This window comes from Rhinolophus sinicus, chromosome X (assembly GCF_036562045.2).
Source record: "Rhinolophus sinicus isolate RSC01 chromosome X, ASM3656204v1, whole genome shotgun sequence".
NCBI lineage: Eukaryota > Metazoa > Chordata > Mammalia > Chiroptera > Rhinolophidae > Rhinolophus > Rhinolophus sinicus.
The window spans coordinates 54,195,644-54,217,089 of NC_133768.1; the positions used below are offsets into that span (position 1 = coordinate 54,195,644).

Consider the following 21,446-nt stretch of genomic DNA (forward strand, 5'->3'; position numbering starts at 1 on the left):
GAGTGCAAAAGCACCTAAAAATTTTTGACCACTGGAGATTTTCCAGCGTAATTCTAATGCAGTTTTGTATGCACGTTATATTTATTTTCATGTTTATTGTGGAAAAAAATGTTTCACTCTAATAAAAAAGGCATCTCCTTATTTTATATGAGCAAATGATTTTCTAACTTTCATAAAGGAAGACAACCATGGATATGTTGCTTGCTGGAGATTTAATTAATATGTGTCTTTCCACTGTGTGATGGAAGCAACATTACTGCATATGACCAAAAGATCCATTTGAGTTCATCTGAGAGTCACCATTTTATGTGGCAGCTTCACATAATCTAGCAACCCTCATTCCTGTAGTTTTGGACATCATCTGTATAAAGCCAGGAATGTCGGAGCTCATGGATCTTCTGGTAATGCTTAGTTCTGCTGTAGCTGGCTAGACATAACTAATGCATTATCTAGGTGCATTGCTCATGCATATTTAGCTCATTCAATAAAGATTTTGCTGTCTTTTATCCCACTTCTGCTTGCCTGCTTTCTTCCCTCAACTTAAAGGTTGTGTCTAGAGTGTGAGAAAAGCCAATTTGGGTGGGACTCCATGTTTGTCCAATAAATTAACCACAGTGGAATTTGTGACGAAAACCCCACTTGTGGGCTACCACTAGTTGAGGTTGTCAACACATATCACGACCAAGGCAGGGTTGAATAATCCTGAGGGATTTGATCCCTTCTGAATCTTTGACACACAAATATAGACCTGGTCTTTAAGGAGGGTTGAGCTTGATTGTGCCTCTCCATTGAGTGGAATGTAAGGTCAGCTTTGTAACTAGAGTGGTTAAACCAAACATACCACCAGTGGGTTGTATCTTTTTTAAATTAAATTTATTGGGGTGACATTGGTTGATAAAATTATACAGGTTTCAAGTGTACAATTCTATTATACATCATCTATATATTGCATTATGTGTTTACCACCCAGAGTCAGCTCTCTTTTGACCCCTGTACCCTCTACTACCATCCTCCCTCCCCCCTTACCCTCTGGTAGCCACTATTATGCTTGAATCCTATACTCCCCAGTCATTGCTGTGTATTTAATTTACATGATGCCTTTAGGTCACAGTAGTAACATCTTTCCCAACTCTGAGATAAATACAAGCTTTTGAACTGTCCAAAAGTTACTTTATTTTCATGCAACAAACAGTAGATATCTTATTCATGGGTGGTCAATTAGGTGGTATAAGCAAAAGGTAGATTCACTCTGTATTTGGTACAATTTTTTTTATTTTAATGAAGCCTGCAAAAAAAATGGTTTTTGCATATTAACTTGTGATTAAGGGAGGACACATTTAATATTTGTTTTTACTCAGCATAATTTGAATAAGTTCTAGTTTTTGCTGGCTAAACATGAGAGAATTAGATATATCTTTAAAAGAATTGAGATGGAACTTACTTTAAAGCTAGGGAATTAACTTATTATTTTTATTTCAAATTACAAATTAAATTCTCAACCATTTGTGGTTAATATTGTCAATATATGGTAAAATACAGTGGATTAATAATTCCTTCTTGAACATCTGCCTTTTAGGTTATATCAAATAATATTCTTGATAAATGTGATAAAAATGGAAAAGTATACATTCTCACCTCTCTTAGCACAGAATTTAAGCACCATAAATGATAAAGTTCCCATCATCAATTTATGGAAAAACTAGAGTGAATGCCTTGTGTTAATATGACAGCAGGATCACAATTTAATATCTAAAAGAGTTTTTTTTTTTTTTTGAGCAAAAGGTGATTTATTCTACTAGCCAGGGGAATTGGTGCCTGAAACGAGTAACAGAACTCATCATAGATGTAGCTCACCAAATCAATCAATTCAAATAATTACCTGAAAAAATCCCAATAATGTCACTTATTATTTAAGATGTTCAGAATTGAAAGATTACTTTTATATGTATCTATGGACTTCAGAAAATGTATAATGCTTGGAAAACATAAAATGCATGCTTACCCATTATTTTTCCATTCTTCCTAATAATTTTGTGTTATAGTTCTTTTCTTTTGTGACTTATTTTAATATTCTCTTCATCTTCTCCACTTCTCTCAATTACCCATTTCTCTTTTAATTGGAAGATTATTTCCTAGTATTGTTTATGAGGGTCAATTCATGTATGCCAATCTATTACCATTTCTAAAACTCATCTCCATCACAGCAAACAATTCCAGCATCAGTGAAGTCTTTTCTCTTTCTCTTGTCAATAGCTCTGCTGGAAAGAAATCTCATTTACCTAGTGCTCTCCCTTTGAAATTCAATTAGTTCCACTGTGACATTTCCTTAAGAGAGTTTAAAGAGGATTTGAAAGAATGTTGCTTGGCCATCCTGAGAATAAGTGAAGTCATACAGTTTTATGGTAATTTCCACATGGATTTTAGTACAAACTGCCCATATACTAGGATTCTTACATGTATTCAATATCTATTAGGCTTAGTTATTTCATGTCTTTTATGCTTTGAATGTTGTTTGATAGACAATATATCATGCATAGACCACCTTCTGATAAAAGGACTTCTGTGTCCCTTATATTTTAGCAGCCTATGATAGCAACGCCTCCTGAATATTTTAAGGTGATCAAACAATGAACACTCCTCTGATGGCTGTGTCCACTATTGTTGGAGGTGAAAGATTCGGTGGAGCATATACACTAATATCCTCCCACCCAGATTCCCATAACTCAGATGGGGGCCTGCAGGACAGCACATCAACCATCTTATCAACCAATCTCCGTTTCACATAAAATAAACATGCTGGGTGTCATTAAGTGCACCTTCAGATCAATGATTTTTGCAAATGACATTCAAGTGCCATTTGCGTAGTGCATTTTTGCTGATAAAAGCAAATTAAATTAGCACAGCTACAAGTGCACTGATAAAAACTCAAACTGAACAGCAGTACCATTAGCTAACAAAGTAATATTTTCTCTTTACTGCATTCTGCCATTTAGTTATTATCCTATTGGAAATCTAATTATAATCCTTTTACTCCCTAGTCAAACTTCACAGTTTTTGCAAGCTTAGCACTGACAAGTGATTTCATTACATTTGATTGCCAGCGCCCAGATTGACTTAACTTCACTTGGAGACCTAAAAGCCCTCTCAGTTTCTCAGATTCCCTGTTTGCACATTACAGCAACAGCTCCTTTAATTAATTAGCATGAACAGCAGTAACATGAACTGCTGAACAGAAAATAACATCATTTTATGATCGCAGGGAGACTTCTCCTTTTGCATGTTTATACCTTAGTTAACTTTTGCATGACTATATTTCATTGTTAGGGGCTATTGGTACAGTTGACAGTGCATGTTTCTTAAATTTTTGAAAATTGACACCATTATCTTAATAATAACAACAGATAAAACAAACCCAGAATATGAAGTTTGTAAATTTTAGAAAACAAACAACAGCCTTCATGAACTCACTTTCTAGTAATAAAATAAAAAGTCCAGGGAAGACAACATAATAAAGTACAAGGGCGCAAGTGACTCCTGTTTCTGTCACTACATTTGTTTGGGGAAAACAAAACAAAACAATCTAGGAACTGCTTTTTGCAAGAGGAATGTCAATCTCTGTGAATAATTTTTGCATTTGGTTTTTTGCCTTACATGTTTGACAACGACACAAAATGATGTAACATGAATGTATTTTTCCTCTGATATTTTTCCATAAATATGGTGGACTCAAGTAAATTTTCCTTTTTTTTGCTACTAATACACCAAAAGAGATATTAAATCCAATCTACATATCAAAAGTAAACCAAAATTTGATGTAAAAGGAAAACCTACTTAACCTTTTTTTCCCTCTGAACCGTTTTTGTTTAGAAAAAAATGTGGGAACTTATTCAGTGAGTATAGACTGAGCATTCTAAAATATACAATGCATATATTATCTATACAGCTCTTGGTTAAAATGCCACTGAAGAATTAAAAGGAAAATGACTAAAGTACCATTTGACTCTAAAAGCAGCAGACACAATTTTAACATCACTATGTTAAAAATACATGTATTTTACAGTGTAATTTAACATACACATATTTATAATATAGAATTTTTAAGATTTATACTATGAAAGGTATATGAATATTTATATTATTATCCATGATCTCAAAATTAATCTGAACTGTGTCTAGCCTTCCTTAATTTGTAACATCCTTATTATCTTCTCTCTTTGCTGCTTGCTTAGTAACCTAGAACAACATTCCTCCAAAGAGCTTAAGATGCCATGCCGAAACTTATTACAAAAATTTACCCTTGGGCTAAGATTGTCATTGCAAAATTTGATAGAAGTGAAAGTGATGGTAGGAGCAAGTAAGGGGACCAGAGATGATGTCACATATGATTTCTTGCCATAGATGTGATATGACAAGAAAAACAAAAGGAGAGCAGATATAATTTCTCTGTAGGCTTTGCTACTAACTCCCACCACATTGTGCTCTGCACCTTTCCCTAGGGTTTCCAAGACTACTTCCTACCATATACTCATTAGTCAATAATTTCCCTCCCCTTTGATGTCTTGTGCTGTGTTGGAAGATATACATAGAAACTCTAATATTCCTACTGTAAAGTGGAAATGTTCTCTTGTAAAGTATATAGCATGTCGAAGATTACAGAGATTGTGGGAAGGGGGTCCTTTTTCCTCTTCAATGCTTCCTTTGAGAGTAGGAGCCTTTTACTACCCAGGGAAAGTTTTACTGCAACCACCATCATAAAGTGGAAAAGACTCTAGCATACACCCAACACAGAAGACTCTAGCATCTTTCTCTAAAGCAGCAGCATTTTTTTTCCCTGTAAGATTCATTAGATGGCCTGAGTCTTCTTACTTTCTTCCCCAAGAAATATTTGTGTCTCATTTTCTTCATCCTCCATAGAGATTTTTTTTTAAATCTTGATTGATGGTATCTCCCAGACCATATCTTTTTGCTGTGCAATACCTGTCAGATTATAACACACATTATGCTTCTAGTTCTTTCTTAGCAGAATGTGAAGAGCTTACATTATGAGATAATTTGGGGCCTGATTGTCTTGGGGATGGCTTACGAGTACAGCACTTACCCACTGCATTGCTAACAGAATATTTGCAATGGCTGAAAGTCTGTCACTCTAATTATGATGATAACATAAAATATTATCTCCAGACCTACGTTATAATTCTAGTTATATCTCACTTGCATAATAGATGAAATAGTAGTTGTAATAATAGCAAGATAGTAAGACTTGCAAGCCCAGGTAGGTTGTTCTGCTACTCAGCATTTTGGAGTCTACAGAACTAATTCATTAATTAAAAGGTCTTTCTGAGTATAATCTAGGAAGGGTTGTTTAACGCAACTCTAATAACTGCCTTACTAGTTACTTTTTGCCCCATCCACAAATGAAATATAATTTTTTTTAAGCTTAGGATGCACTGTATCCCAACCCCTACCCAGATGTATTGTAAGAACATGTAAAAGGAAGCCTTTCTCTGATTAAAAGTTTAAGTTTTATTGTTCACTTTCACATTTGTGTTTTAAGGAAGAAAACACAGTGTTTTCATAGAAGGCTGTAATCATATGCCACTGTTGTCATACCACTTTAAAAAAACAATTACTATGTTGCTGCCACAGATATTGGCACATATATATTGCTGCTATGTGGTGGTTCTATGCCAAGTTGCTTATCAGTCTTGAAATGATAAATTGATAACCTAAAATTGGAATAGTGGAGGGAGGGGAGCAATACCTAGTATTTGTATAGCTTGGTGAACTTTGAGACATTCTTTTCTATTTCTTTTTTTGAGGGGGTACTTAATTTAAAGAGGTAAGTTATTGGGAGACTTACCTGAAGCTTCCATCAATAAATTTGGTCATGGCTAAATCCAGGATATAAATAGTAAATCCATTCAAGATGTCTCCCTTCTTAACTTCGTCCAGTCCCCCTTCCTTTTAAAGGCATATTTTATTTTGCTTTATTTTATTTTTATATTTGGCTAAGGTTTCCTGTTCTGTTGCACAAAATGTGTCAAGTCTAGGCTTATTGCTAGCTCTCTCACTGGTAACAATTCCATCAGAAAGAGGATCTTGTCTCTGTGCCATTCTTAACACATACATCCTCTAGCAGGATGGTTAAGAAAGGTATGAGTAACCCCATTTTGTAAGTAGATAAGTAATCTAAGAGAAATTAAATGGCTTGCTGTTGATAGTGGGTTCTAAAACACTGTTCCCTCTTAATTCCCTCTCCCACTGTTCTCGATATCAATCAATATTGATAAGATCACTATCAATCCATGCCTGTAAAAATCTCTCATAGTTAGGTAGGTAAGATATGAAGTCAGACAATTAAGTTCGCGAAATCATCCTAGAAAAAGTGCTACATACCTCATTGCTGAATGTCACTACAGTCACCTTCGAAGTACTCCCCTTGGGAAGCTATGAGCCAATGCCAGCGCCTAGTCCACCCTTCAGAGCAGCTTTGGAATGTTTTCTGGAATGGCCATCAGAGCTGTCATAGTATTACCCTTGATGTCCTGAATGTCATCAAAATGTCTTCTTTGAATATTTCCTTTATCTTTGGGTAAAGAAAGAAGTCATTGGGGGCCAGATCAGGTGAGTAGGGAGGGTGTTCCAATACAGTTGTTTACTGGCTAAAAACTCCCTCACAGACAGTGCCGTGTGAGCTGGTGCATGGTCATGATGCAAGAGCCATGAATTATTGGTGAAAAGTTCAGATTTTCTAAGTTTTTCATGCAGCCTTTTCAGCAATTCCAGATAATTAACTTGGTTAACTGTTTTTCCAGTTTGTACAAATTCATAATGAATAATCCCTCTGATATCAAAAAAGGTTAGCAAGATCATTGCAACAAGTTCGTGAACTTAATTGTCAGGCCTCATATTTATCTGGACTATAATATTATTCCGTACAATACAAAACATCAGGGTTTGGGTGGTGAAAGGTTTCTCCAGTTTGTAGTTAATTAACCAAAACAATAGTCTAAAACCAACTATGATTGAATAATGGCTTCTGCCTTAAAACTTTGCAGAGATTGGGGTAATACTTAGAAAAATCACACAAATACCATGCTTCTCTCTTTTCTATTTAACACTGTGTAGAGATGCTGAAATAGTAATAGAAGGGACACACCTGGAGCACCCAACTCAGGTGACCAGGGAGATTTTGCCACTGGGCCCCACAAGACACCTACTATATAAGGTTGCTGTACTAAAACCAGGAGATGTAGCAGCTCAATCCAATACATTGAAACAAACATAGGGAGGCTGCCAAAATACAGAGACAAAGAAACATATCCCAAATGAAAAAACAAAACAAAGCTCCAGAAAAACAACTAAACAAAATGGAGACGTGCAATCTACCAGATGCTGAGTTCAAAACACTGGTTTTAAGGATGCTGTGTGATCTCACCGAGAACTTCAAAAAAGAAATATTAAAATGGAGATGCAAAAAAATTAGTAATCAGAAATGAAGAAAACTGTAACTGAAATTAAGAATACATTTGAAGGAATCAACTAGATTAGATGACGCAAAGAATGAAATCAGTGATTTGAAAGATAAGTAGCAGAAAACACCCAATCATAGCAGAGAAAAGGAGGGAGGGAGGGAGGGAGGGTGAGAGAGAGAGAGAGAGAGAGAGAGAGAGAGAGAGAGAGAGAGAGAGAGAGAGAGAGAGAGAGAGAGAGAGAGAGAGAGAGAGAGAATCCAAACAAATAAGAATAGTTTAAGGGGCATCCAGGACAACATCAAGCATACGAACATTCTCATCATAGGGGTACCAGAAGAAGAAGAGAGAGAGCAAGGAATTGAAAACCTATTTGAAGAAACAATGACTGAAAACTTCCCTAACCTGGTGAAGGAAATAGACATACAAGCCCAGAAAGTTCAGAGAGTCCAAAGCAAGATGAACCCAAACAGGCTAAGACCAAGACACATCATAATTAAAATGGCAAAGGATAAAGACAGAGAATTCTAAAAGCAGCAAGAGTGAGGCAACTAGTAATTTATAAGGGAGCTTCCATAAGACTGTCAGATTTTCTTAACAGAAACTTTACAGGTTAGAGGGGATTGGCATAAAATATTCAAAGTGAAGAAAAATAAGGACCTACAACCAAGATTACTCTACCCAACAAAGCTATCATTTAGAATTGAAGGATAGATAAAGAGCTTCCCAGAATAGAAAAATCTAAAGGAGTTCATCACCGCCAAACCAGTATTACAAGGAATCTTAGAAGGATTTCTTTAAGATAAAAAATAAAAGACCAAAATTATGAATAATAAAATGGCAATAACTACATATCTATCAACAATTACTTTAAATGTAAATTGATTAAATGCTCTTACAAAAAGACAGTGTGGCTGATTGGATAAGGAAACAAGACCCTTACATGTGCTGCCTACAAGGGATTCATTTCAAAGGTAAAGACACACACAGACTGAAAGGAAAGGGCTGGGAAAAAGACATTTACTGAAAATGGAAATGATAAAAAAAATATTCTGGGGTAGCAATACTTATATCAGACAACATAGACTTTAACACAAAGGCTGTAACAAGAGACAATGATGGACCCAGTAATCCCATTTCTGGGTATTTATCTGAATAAAACCAAAACACTACTTCAAAGGGACATTTGCATCCATATGTTCATTGCAGCATTATTTACAATAACCAAGATATGGCGTCAACCTGAGTGTCCATCAGTGCATGAATGGATAAAGAAGAGGTAGTACATATATACAATGGAATGTTACTGAGGCAAAAAAAAAAGAATGAAATCTTGTCATCTGAAACAATATGGATGTACCCAGAGGGTATTTTGCTAAATGGAATAAGAGAGACAGAGACAGACAAATGTTATATAACTTCACTTATATGTGGAATCTAGAAAACAGGCTAAACAAACAAACAAAACAGAAACAATCTCATAGATACAGAGAGCATTTTGATGGTTGCCAGATTAGGGAAAGCAGGGGGGATGGGTGAAGTGGGGGAGGAAATTAAGTTGTACAAATTGATAGTTACAAAATAGTCATGGGGATGTAGAGTACAACCTGGGTAATATAATCGGTTGTATTGTAATAACTATGTATGGCGTCAGACGAGTACTGGATTTATGGGAGTGATCACTTTGTAAGTTATATAAATGTCGAATCACTGTGTTGTACACCTGAAACCAATGTAATACTATATGTCAACTGCAACTGAAAATTTTTTTTAAAAAAGAAATTAAGAGAAAAATAAAATAAAACATTGGTAATAATCCACATACTTAAGGTTGCATCTACTTTATGTCAGTAATGCAAATGCTTATTTGGGCAACATTTCACCAAACCCCTTTTAGCTTTCAAGAAAGCATATTTTTTATTAGTATTTCTTTTCTGTGTTTCTATTATCCTATAAATATTTAAGTGCTCTTATTTTCTTGAAAACAATACAAATGAATGTCATGTTATCTCAGCATTGGTGAATAACCACTTAAAATGAGTGAGGCACAACCCACAACTAAAATGTTACAATATCCTGGTAACTGCATTTCAAACTTCTATGGGAAATATAGGCTATGGTCATTTTTAGCATTGTTCAAGCAAACATTTAATATTTTTCCATTACTTCCATTATCACTTTTCTCCATATTTTGATTCCTTTGAAATGAGGATTTTTAGTGTTTTTCTATCAGTTCAGTATACAAAGAGAGCAGTTAAAAGTTATAAAAAGAGCTTAGTTGTGCTTTTATGTATTATCCTAATACATTTTCAATATGTATCCTATACAAAACTCAAATAAATTTGAACTTTACAAAACATTTGTAACTTATTTATGGAAGGTGGGTGGTAAAATGTTAGATTTTTTTAGAGGATCAGCATAGAAAGATAAGTAGCTCACTACTTTTCACCACAGCATTATCTACAACAAGAAGTAGTGAAAGAATCTGTCATTCCACATGTGACATAAGTGCTTTGAATAGCTTAGTATGACTCTGAACATAGTCAGTGTTCCATAAATATTAGTTTTTATTTATTCTTTCCCTGCCATTCTCTTCCCTGCTGGAAAATAGAATTCAAGTACTTCTGGAGCTCTTAGTGTGCCTCAAAATTTGGAGGTCTATGTGCTGACACATGTGCTTTTATTGCTATTTTATTACTGGTCTATGGGAGACATAATGAAGTGGTAGGAAGAGCACTGGTATAGTCATCAGGGTTTCCCAGTTACTAACTGGCTAACTCAGTCACTAACCTTGAGAAGTCCTTCAATCTTTCTCTGACTTAATGTTAGTAAAATATTAATAATATTTGTCTAATCTTCTTGATGAATAAGTTAGATCAATACTCTATAACAAGTATGACAGGTAAAATATATTATTGCTATGTCCTATAAAATACACGTGAAGTTAGCATTTATGTTTGCATATACACATAAAAATTTTAGTAGGGGTGAAATATTTGGCATATACTTGATATATAAAATTTTCTCTAAAATATATGCTCTTTAGTATACAGTCATGGTAAGTATATTTTTATATTTTATCCCCATATGAGACTAGAAGGGAGGGTAATGTCCCATTTTAGGGTGGGTCTTATAAGAACTAGAGATTAGATAAAGGGAAAAGGGTATATTAAAGAATCAATTCACAAAAACAAAGTGAATCAAAAGCTAGCAAGAGAGGTTGATACTCCATTATGATACCATTACAAAGAACAGACTTGTCTTTGGTTTGATTAAAACATAAGTCAGATGTTTTTTAGGGCTAATAAGTCCAAGTGGTTATTATGTTCAAGAAACTTCCATTTTTAAAAAACTGCCGTATTATAATAATAAGCACTTCACCCTTCTGGAAAAAGTAATTTTAAATCAGTGCTTTTCTCTGCACACAGAGAAATCAACTGCTATACTATTTTATTATCTGCCCCTATCTTGGAATGGTCTACTTTTACTACTCTCAAATTAATAGTTTCAAGTTCATGCTGCTGTACTAATAACTAACTGGACCCTGGACTAACCTTACTACTGTTGCTCATTTGTTCTGAGAATGTCACATTCTGAAAATGTTTCCACAATTGAAGTAGAATTCATGCAATTAATTGAATATTTAATTTGGATTGAAGGTAAGATTAAAGTAGAGCATTAACCAGTGCATTGTTTTCTCTCTGTTATTCTGGTTAGGAAAACATGACTTTTCTAATATGATCTTATTTAGTGCCAAAGAACATAGTGCCCATTTGAAAATCAGAGACACATCACTAATTAAGTAACTTAAAATAAATCATAACGCTTAACACTTAGCCAGAGAAATCATTTATAAAATATTGCCATTAGTTCACAATATGTTAGCTATCTCAAGAGAAAGGTTTGGTAGCCCAAAGTATGCTTGTAATGCCTGTTAGTTCTTAAAGAAGTCCCATTGTTTATATAAGTGAATAAGAGGTAAGGAAACACTTGGAAGAAAACATGAGCCCTGGGTAGGAAAAATAATTTTTTTTCTAAACATCAATTTAAACCTTCAAAAACATTATAGACACATTTCTTGGCAGTTTAAAAAAAATAAATAGTGAGAAGTTACTTTTAAATAACCATTCTGTCAGGGAAGGAAATCTCATCCTGAGGGGAAATTGCAATCATTAACAATGATTTCAACTCAGAGAAAACGGTGTGGATCTTTTACTCATGTGTTAGACTGTGAAAGGGGGAAAAATACCTTTTTAAATGCCTTGCTTATTAAGCTAGTCATGCGTTTCACCACAGGTTGTAAAGCAACAGAACATGCACGAGGGGCTCATAAGTATATTTTAGAGTTTGGGAATATCATTTACACGGTTTTATATTGTCATTATCACCCCCAGAGAATAAGATTAAGCTTTAAACTACTGTAAATCTACAGTTTTGCTCACCTTTGTATAATTTCATTTTTAATAGAATGAGACTCACATCGGTGAATATATGATTAAGGGATAGCCTAATAAAATAATTCATTTATTGCACACAGATTTATTCAAGCCTTGGTCATATATAGCACCGCAAAATACTATAAAGCCAGTTTGTGGTTTTCCGTGAGTTCATTGAGTAGATTTTGGATTTTTTCTGTTGGAATGAAATTTTGACCCAGTCTTATTGTTTTTTCCTGTGCAGCCTGAACACTGATGGCGGAACTCCACCTGATCATAGGCACGGATAGTATGCTGTAGCAGTTACCTGATTATCTAGTGTTGTAATTCTTTAGAATTCATACTCAAATTCTTAAAACATGGAACCTTCAATTGCTATTTGTTCATCACTAATAAATAGAACCTTGCACGTACAGGAAAAATGTGCTAGAGAATGGGTTTCACACGTTGTTAGGGTATAATCATAATGATGATTGACTATGATAACTTTACACTTCTGTAACCCCTCTCTTCCATGGAGTTCATAGTGCTTCATAAATGTTGCCATGTTAATCCTCACAGCATCCTAGAGGGGTAGAACTTTTAAGACAGAGAAAATGCTATTTCTAAATGGTGTAACAGAAATGAAAATGCAGATATGCCCACTTTAAGCTGTGATTACTATGAAATAGCTTTAAATTTGGCTGATCTGGGATTTAACAGGAATTATGTGAAGACATAATTTGTTTGGGCAAATGATCACTATTTGTTATGACTGTTTTAGAGCTCACCTTCCTAAAAGATACACATTGCTTGTAGCACACTCTAAGGGAACATAGAGAGCTTTAGTTTGTAGATTTTACCACACCTAGTTCTTCCTTTGATCTGTTGATGGTGGAACAACTCATTTAATCCCTTTCTATTAATTAGCACATTCCTTATCTGTAAAGAAGGTAATGATAAAAACACATACCCAAGCTACTAAAAATACCCATTTATACTTTCTGCTCCGTTCCCATCTCCAATCCTGCTTCCTCTCTATTAAGCTATCATCAAGCAAACTGAAAAATCTATAGGCATAAGAAAGGAGAAAGGCAGATATGATGGGTCAGTCACATCACAGATATTTTCCATTGCACACCCTCTGGTCTACACGTGGCCCGATGCCTAAGATGTTCCAGTGATTAGAACCAAATGGGTCATTTGGCTTGAATTGCCCAGGAAATGGCCTCAAATATTTTTAACTGTTTACTTAATGGAGACCTGGCCAAAGGCTGGTAGCAAATACCTGTCATTATTTTCATGCCTCCTAAGAATCTAATAGAGCAGTATTCCAATGTGTCAAATGGTACTCTGGTGATCAAAAAGATTTAATGTCCCCCTAAAGTGCCCTCCTTACACAAGCAAAATCAAATCCATTACATTATTTTTACATCTGCCTGAGAATTAAGTTCTTTTGTGACAGAAGCACCGTTTATCTTATGTAAAAGGCCAACTGAATTTTTATCAATTTTCCAATAATCAGTTCCCTGTGGCAGTACATGCAATTTCAGCTGGAATGGCTACCTACCTTACACACTTTTAAATTTACATTAATTCATATTAATGTGACATTGCAATCATTCCATTCTCTGAAAGAATTCCTTCTAAGGTACAGGCATTTGGCTTTTGGTGCTCTCTACAGACTAAAAGGTCTACTTGTATAGATTAGGTGTGATGCTTTAACCTAATTCACTGAACTAATGCAAATTAGAAGCAAGTCATGGAGAAGGACTGAAGCAAATGAAAATTTTTAAGATTACATTAATACCAAATATCTGAATTAAATAACAAAGAGGTATGACTAAAATATAACATCCAGAAATGTCTCATTATTTGATGGCAAACAGCATATATTGAACTAAAGGGGAAATGGAACAGTATTTTCAAATTAAGTCACTTCAAAATAAACTAGTGTCTTTTTTACAAATAGATATGTTTAATCGACTTTGCATGACTATGAGGAAATCTTATGTGTTTTCTTCTGGCCCTTTCCCATATATCTGCATTTTTAATGACACCTAATTTTAGCTTTTCGTTTTCATCAGCTTCAGATACATACCACAGAATGCCAGGCTCACACTAACTTGAGTTTGGAACAGTCAGGTGTGGCCCTTTAGGGCATAACTGATGGGCAGAGGCTCATCTCCTGTACAGAGGTGGCCATACCAGACACCTGGGTCATGGTGTATGCTCATGTCAGACCGTGATGTGCTAAGGGAAGGACTCCGTGGGCCCTCATTTTTATTTTTAAAATGGTCACTTTGTGTGTGTCAAATTCCCCCTTTTACTTATCTGATAAATCTTAAAGCAATAAACTCTGTCTGCTCCCCACAAATGTCACTCCTTGAAAGTCCCTGAGCACCCTAACATTGCTCTGGAGAGGCTTTGTTCCTTGCTCTTCCTGATCTTTAATCTTGCCTGCGCCCAGAATGCATATTAGATCATCTCTGTTTGGAACTCAAGTACAAACCCTCTTAAAAACATGAAACATTCAATTACTAATTAGCTGTTTCCTGTTCCTAATGAAGTGAGCATGCAAGGTTTGGATTAAAATTCAGCTACTGCTCTCCTCTGTTTATAGTTCCAGATGTTTTTGTTTTATCTAGGAGTTTACTTTGACAGCTACTACTAAATGATAAATCACTCATATTATAGCTGAAATGCATTTTGAAATTGAAATGTGGCAAACTTTGAGATTGCTCCAAGGATCAGTGTCAGTTAGCAGGTCAATATCAGCTCCTTCCTTATGATCACTCAGTATCGGCATATGTAAAACAGTAACACAATCTGTGTCAACATCATACAGCCTGCTATGCAAGATTCCATGTTGCTACTATCTTCTAAATTAGGAGAAAAAATTTCATTACTATGAAATCTCAATTTAATTGTATTCTGGGTAGAAAAATTGATTTATATTAATACTGTCTTCTTTTTGCTGGCCTAGTGTTTCTGTGGATTTCTGATCTGCTGTGGAAACGGTTTCAGATAGCCCTTATAAACCGGCACATTTAATGAAGATGTGGGCAGATATGTTTGTCTTTTTTTATAAAGATAATAATTAAACGTAATAAAGGAGGAAGACTTTCAGAAATTTCATTTTTCTAAAGGACAAATGATGATTGCTTTTTGGCATTTGTTACTATGCTCATGTACCTTTTTTAGAGGATATTATTTTGTTTTGTCATTGCTGTCAAGTTTGTAATGTTCACAATTTGTATTGCATGATTTAAGCTTTAGCTATAGTGTATAAATTTCAATACTGGTAAAATGACTGCCATTTGATGTTGAAGAACTTTCCTTTGACATTTTGGCTATGTATGCGGAGGATAAGGTAGACTGGAATACTGAGCAACTACCTGGTACATTTTATCAGAATAGTCTCAGATGCCACAGGGAGTCAGAAGAATTCTCTGGGGTGACAGATGACTATACAGTTTCCAAAAATTCAAGCTTTGTTTTCTTCTGATTGCTGGAAAGTTTCAGGTGAATTCCATGTGCTCGTAGTCTAGTTGCCCTCTAATGAAGTCTGAACCTCCAGTTCATCTGACTAATATAGACACAGATTATTTTATTCTTCTATTACCTTAACACGTCTTTATTTTTGGTTCTGAGGTACTATCCAGAAAATCCCCCTGATACCACACTATGCCTTCTACACAAAAAGAATAAATATTTTAAAGATTTTATATACAAGTCTTAAAAAGGGTATTTTCTTCCTGACAATGCTAAGCTTGAACTAGACCAAATTAATGTTTTAGAGTAGGCATATCAGTCCAGCAACAATAAATTACTCGCCTTTATGTGTGAAGATGATACATTTCACTCACAAACATAGACTTGAAGTGTTTCTTAAGCATGTGTGATAGATTTGTGCTGATCATCCACACTTTCTTTTCTGGTTCTTCTTTTGTGACCATAGGCCAATTTTTATGAGGCAACTGGATAGAGACTCAGGCCATAAGCCATGGCTGTGGAAAAGAACAAGGTTAGACAAAATAAGGTAGAATCATTTTTTGACAATTGTTTCCAATTATAATTTTTACCCACACCATTAAATATTTTCTGACTTTAGGATGGTATGGATTCTTTCAATTACCAAGATTTAAATAGAAACTGGTTTGACCAAACACAGTGGATAAAATCATATTCAGAACTAGTCTCCCTTCATCCATTATACACAGTCTCTGAGTTAACCTGGGGAGAGGAAATTCTAAATCTACAAAACTCATTACCCGAGACCATGACCAGATATTCCTTTCTCCCTGTTTTGGTAAAACATAGGGATCTCAAATACACCATTATGTACAAAAAGAAAAGTAAAGTAGATTGCTACAAACATCACAGTTTATGCAAAGAATCTTCAGTCTTCAATGTCTTCAGTGCTGTGGAAAGAACAGAGGCTACAGTATGAAACTTGAAGGATCTTTGAAAATTGACATATTAATATACAGAAATGTTAAGAAATTTAAAATTGTACCGATGCTGAAACAAGCCTGTTGAACAGCAGATCATTTAGATTCCTGAAGACAGAAGTTTAGTATTTTTAAGCACGTATCAGAATTACTCCTCAGAAGAACTAACTTGTTGTCTTTGTTTTAAAGGGGATAACTATTACTGTTTAACAATGGCACAACAGTTTTATTCGGCCTGAAAGGTCCTTGCTGGCTTTACATAAATGAAGATGCTTGTGATTCCAGTTTATCTCTGAAACTGTTCAACATGGAACTATTTCAATTGTGTTTATCAGCAAAGCTTTGTTTACTGAAGCAGCTGCTCAATCAATATTGTGTTATAAAAAAAGGAACATGTGTACATTCTAAAAGCAATGATGTAAACTTTGTCCTTGCATTAGATTGACGAGTTTAAGAATATGAACTAAATCCTCATGGCTAAAGTAACTTGACCATATTTGATGCTTTTCTATGCTCACTTCAGCTTGGCTTTTTGTCTTTTAAGGGAAAAAATGCGGTAGTATGTTAGAGACTAGAAACTTATATGTATGGTTTCTCTGTTCTACCATATATTAAGTTAAAGTATACCTTCTTTGTTAAAAATGTACTTGCTAAACTTCAGTATAAATAAAAGCATTTTGACTTTGTCAATTGTCACTGAGTTTTTATTTTCATATTGCCAACTGAAGTCATTGAAGGAGAGTCCTAGTGCAAATCGAAATATAGGAACTAGGAAGGTGTTTGGAAAGCTTCCTCTGGTTTGGTTATTTTTGAACAAATATGAATATACATCTTATTTCAGTTCATCTGTTTAAATAGATCAACAGTATTGTCCTCTATTCTTCTATTGAATCATACTAGATTGCCTTTTCCTGGTTGTGTGTGCTTAATGTGCTTCTAGGAGGAAGGGTTGTATTGGGAAGCAGGAAAAATATGGTGAAATCAAGAATGAAACATATTTTCTGAATATCTATTATTTCTAAAAATTTTTCTCTTGAACCACCTTCAGTGGGGAACAATAACAAAAACAAGAAGGGACATATTATCTACTCTGGCCCAAAGAAAGTCCAGGTATTCTTGTACATCCAAATATCCATTATAGCTTAATGAAAAACCAAGGCTGGATGAAGAAAACCTAATGCCATAGTCTTCCCCTACACTTTATCTAATCTGTCTTCACCTTCTCCTTGACTCATTTCCACTACAATCCTGGAGACCTACCAAATTCTGGTTCACCCAGGAACCTCTCAGTTTTTCCTATACAGTACCATTTCCGCTTTTCACCCTGTCTTGTGAAAGGTGTGTGGTGTCCCACAGTGCTTCTAGCTAGCCAGCCCACAACTATAGGTCTTCTAGTTTGGAACTATGTTGCTTAATTCCACAGATATTTCCTCTCATCATCATCTCCTCACCATCATCATTTAATGGAAGTTTTAGGGGTCCTGAGAAGACTACAAGCTCTTGTTTTGCTCTAGAGGTGAAAGATCCCGAAGGGTGTTTTTGTTGGCTAAACAGGCCTGCTCTAGCAGTATGCCCTTCCCCCACCATAACACAATAAGCAGGGTACCAAATAGTCAATCCAATGATATGCAAGGTTGCATTATTTAGTACTTAATGTTATGACCAGAGGAATCCTGTGTCATTAGCTGCTCAATTCTCAGCGGTGCAGGAGCCCAACACTGTCTGTGGTTTAGCCCCATCTAGTAGCAGTTATCCCCACTGTCTTAGCATTGATGAGGGTGATTCAATTCTGGGTCGAGTGATGGCTGGGACTTCTTGGGAAGTGGAGGCAACTATAGGAATCCCTTGGTTATTTGGAGCCAATTTCTTCGGCCCATCTGGATAGAGTGAGCAAGGAAAATACTGGGGGTGAAGCCCACCTGTACCTCCATGTTCCTGAAATAGGATTGCTTGTCATTTTAATGCAAACCATTGACCACCCTTCCACATCCTCCTCCTCACCTTAATAAAATGAACTGGGTACAGGATAGGAATTTTTTCATCACAGGGCAATGGTTTCACTGTGCATCAATTCTTTCTCATGTATAAACCTTTTTCTAGGGTTGGGAGAACCAGTGTTACACCATTGCCCTTGCACTCTCTTTGGAGAACATGGTTTATATTCATCCTGAGATCATGTCTGGAGGAGATGGATCAGCCTCATGCAAACTTCAGGGACTGTGATCTCAAGTTCACTACTTGTGGAATCATAGTTGGGGAACACAACTGCTCCCACTTCCAGACAAACTCATAGAACCTTCATCTGTAATTACAATCATAGTGTAAAGTTGTCTTCTCATACCATTCAAAGCACCTAAACATTTTGGGGACCCAATTGTTGTCACTCTTTCCAACTAACATACATGTATAAATGAACCCCAAAGGATTTGATCATGAAGGCCCCCCTCCACTATCAAACATGAATGTTGTGCTTTCTTACTCAGGGAAAAGTGTCTATATGGATGATGTTCCAAAAATAACAATGAAATTTTAGATTAAAGAGTGGAAGGGTCTTCAAAGACTATCAATAGACTGATGTCTCAAAGGTAGGCACACAATTACTATTTGCACAATTATAATTCCAAGGAGCCACTTTTATTAGACAGCTCTCAATATTAGAAAAGTCAAAACTGATATTGAACCAGTGTTGCCACTTCCACTTGAACTTGATGGAGGAAAATTGCCCAAAATCACACACATAGCTAAGTGACTTCTTATTTTAAAATGATAGAAATCCATCAGATGTCACACGTAATGTTAAATGAATAATCAGCATAGTTTTATTCCTGTTTGCACTTATGTGCGTGCATGTGTGACACACCCAGTATATACACATGAAACACATCTGCTTTTCTTTGTCAGTGAATTACTGAAATCAAATCTGGACTTTTTAAAATAATTTCATCTGATTCAACTCTCTCTTGAAGTGTATGAGCAGCTAAATTATGAGATATAAAAAGAAAGGTATGAAAGTATTTGGCTATCATGGGGGCGGTGGTAGTCATTTCAAATATAAATGCCCAGATGTCAGTGATAATTCTGAAGCCCAGCTCTTTAATGGTTTAAACCAAAAGTCCCCTTTCTCAACCTCATGCTGGCCATATAAGAGTTTGTTTCTACATCTTATCTCAATTACACTGCAATTCTTCTCTAAAGTTTCTAGTTTTAAACTAAATGATAGTAGAACTGAGGTCACAGACCAGAGACCCTGTTTTAAGTCCTGATACATTAGAAGTACAGGAGGCCAAAATTCCAGGAAGACAAATATGCTAACTTATCAATGGTAAGGTAACCTAGGATATCAGGCATATTTATTAAAATCTTTGAAATTTATGCTCCATCAACCACTTTCCTCACTCAGTTGAATCACACAACTGTGGTGACCAGTATGCACTGCAATTAACAAACGAAGTTAAACTCAACTAATAAAGTTTCAGGCCATGCCATGATAATTCATTATGTTATGATGAGGGACTACTTATTCACCTTTGGATGACTTTTTAAAAAGCAAGTTAAACCCTTAACACTTTGGATAAAATTTATGCTAAAAAATATGGTAGACTTTGTCTCTTGGATTGCCGTGCCATTTGAGGTTAGCAGGATATGAAGATTTTTAAAATTCCAGAGCAACATAAATACACCAAAAAAATCTATTTTAAATAGTCAAAAAGGAAAATTAAAATTAAAAGCAAGTATTTAGGTGCAATTCAATGTCTAACATTGGAAAGAATTCTTCATATAACAAGAAACTTACAATACAGTTGAAGCAACAGGGTTTACTTTATAAACAATTAGTAGCCACTATAAAGGCTAAATGATTAAATACCAATATGTATGGTACAAAGGCTAAGGGAGAAAGAACATGTTATATGCACAAATAATGGGCCAGAATTACTAAACTTAAATGGTGCTCTAAAGAATAAATAGGACTGAGTGGTGAAGGGTGAAGATAAGAGATCAGCACCAGCTAACCCTGAGAGTAAGAAATTAGAATGGTATGTTCTGTTCTTGAATCAGTGAGGAATCCACTATAAGGAAGCACAAATTCTTGTCCAAACTTAGTGGGAGATAAGATTTGATAACTTAAGATGGAACTAAATTATAGAAGACCTTCAATAGAAAGCAATGAGCATACAACAGGAATCCATCTGAGAAATTAATCTGAGAGCATTGTGGGATGGATTGAATGAAAGATGGTACAGGAAGAGAGGCAATTGCATGTCATAAAGTAACACTTTTATATTTTTATCTACATATTTCAAATTTAAAAGTAGTATTGCTTGTAATTAATGATGACACACTATCAATTTTCACAGATGTTTAAAGTTTTTCTTAACTATGAAAACATGAGGTACTCTGTGGGTCAATCAATATGAAGAAAATGTTTTTGGCAAGATTTAGTATTTGGATTGAAGCTTCAGCAAACATTAATATAATCGTAAGCCATAAACTGAGTTTTATTTGAAATAAAACATTTTAGCTGATGATTCAGTTAACCTAATTCTTTCACCTTTACTAATACAGGCAGACCTTGAATTCTAAATGGAATAACAAAGGAACAGCTTTCATGTGTGACTCATGGCTCCAGTTTTGTCTCAGCTCCCTTCCTACCATCCAAGGTTTCACTCCTTTCAATACTTTTAGATGTCGGCTGTTCTGCCAGCTGAGAAGATAAGTTCCCACAAAACCTGCACCCACCTCCTACCACCTGTACTTCCCTGTCCAGGAGAACCCCAAAGTCAGAGTCTCTGTAGCACTCGCAGTCCCATGAAACTTCCTGCTCCCATCATTCAGGAGACTGAAACAGGGGAGACGTAATTCTATACCCTGATAATAAAAACACACTGGTTGCTGTATGTTTTGGGTCTAATATGGAACTCATAGTTAGGTTAATGTTTTCCCATGGGCAGGATTATTAGATAGGTAGCTGAAGGTTTTAAAGCACTGATGGCTCCATCAATAGATCCGCTATCCTATTAGTTTACTTGTATGTTTTGTTGGTTTATCTTAAACCATTACATATGACAAGATTGATATGGAAAAATGTGTTTTCCGTTCTGAATAAC

At 35.3% G+C, this 21,446-nt stretch overlaps 1 protein-coding gene across 4 annotated transcripts in view; it reads left to right on the top strand.

Moving 5' to 3' along the window:
• DACH2 (dachshund family transcription factor 2) overlaps positions 1-17,031 on the top strand; it is a 675,689-nt gene extending 658,658 nt beyond the window's left edge. For all 4 annotated transcript variants that reach the window (XM_074323712.1, XM_074323713.1, XM_074323714.1 and 1 more), the window contains one exon: positions 12,153-17,031. In XM_074323712.1, coding sequence (XP_074179813.1) covers positions 12,153-12,157 — 5 coding nt within the window. In that variant the 3' untranslated portion in view covers positions 12,158-17,031. The remainder of the gene's footprint in view (positions 1-12,152) is intronic.
• Positions 17,032-21,446: the final 4,415 nt, after the last annotated feature.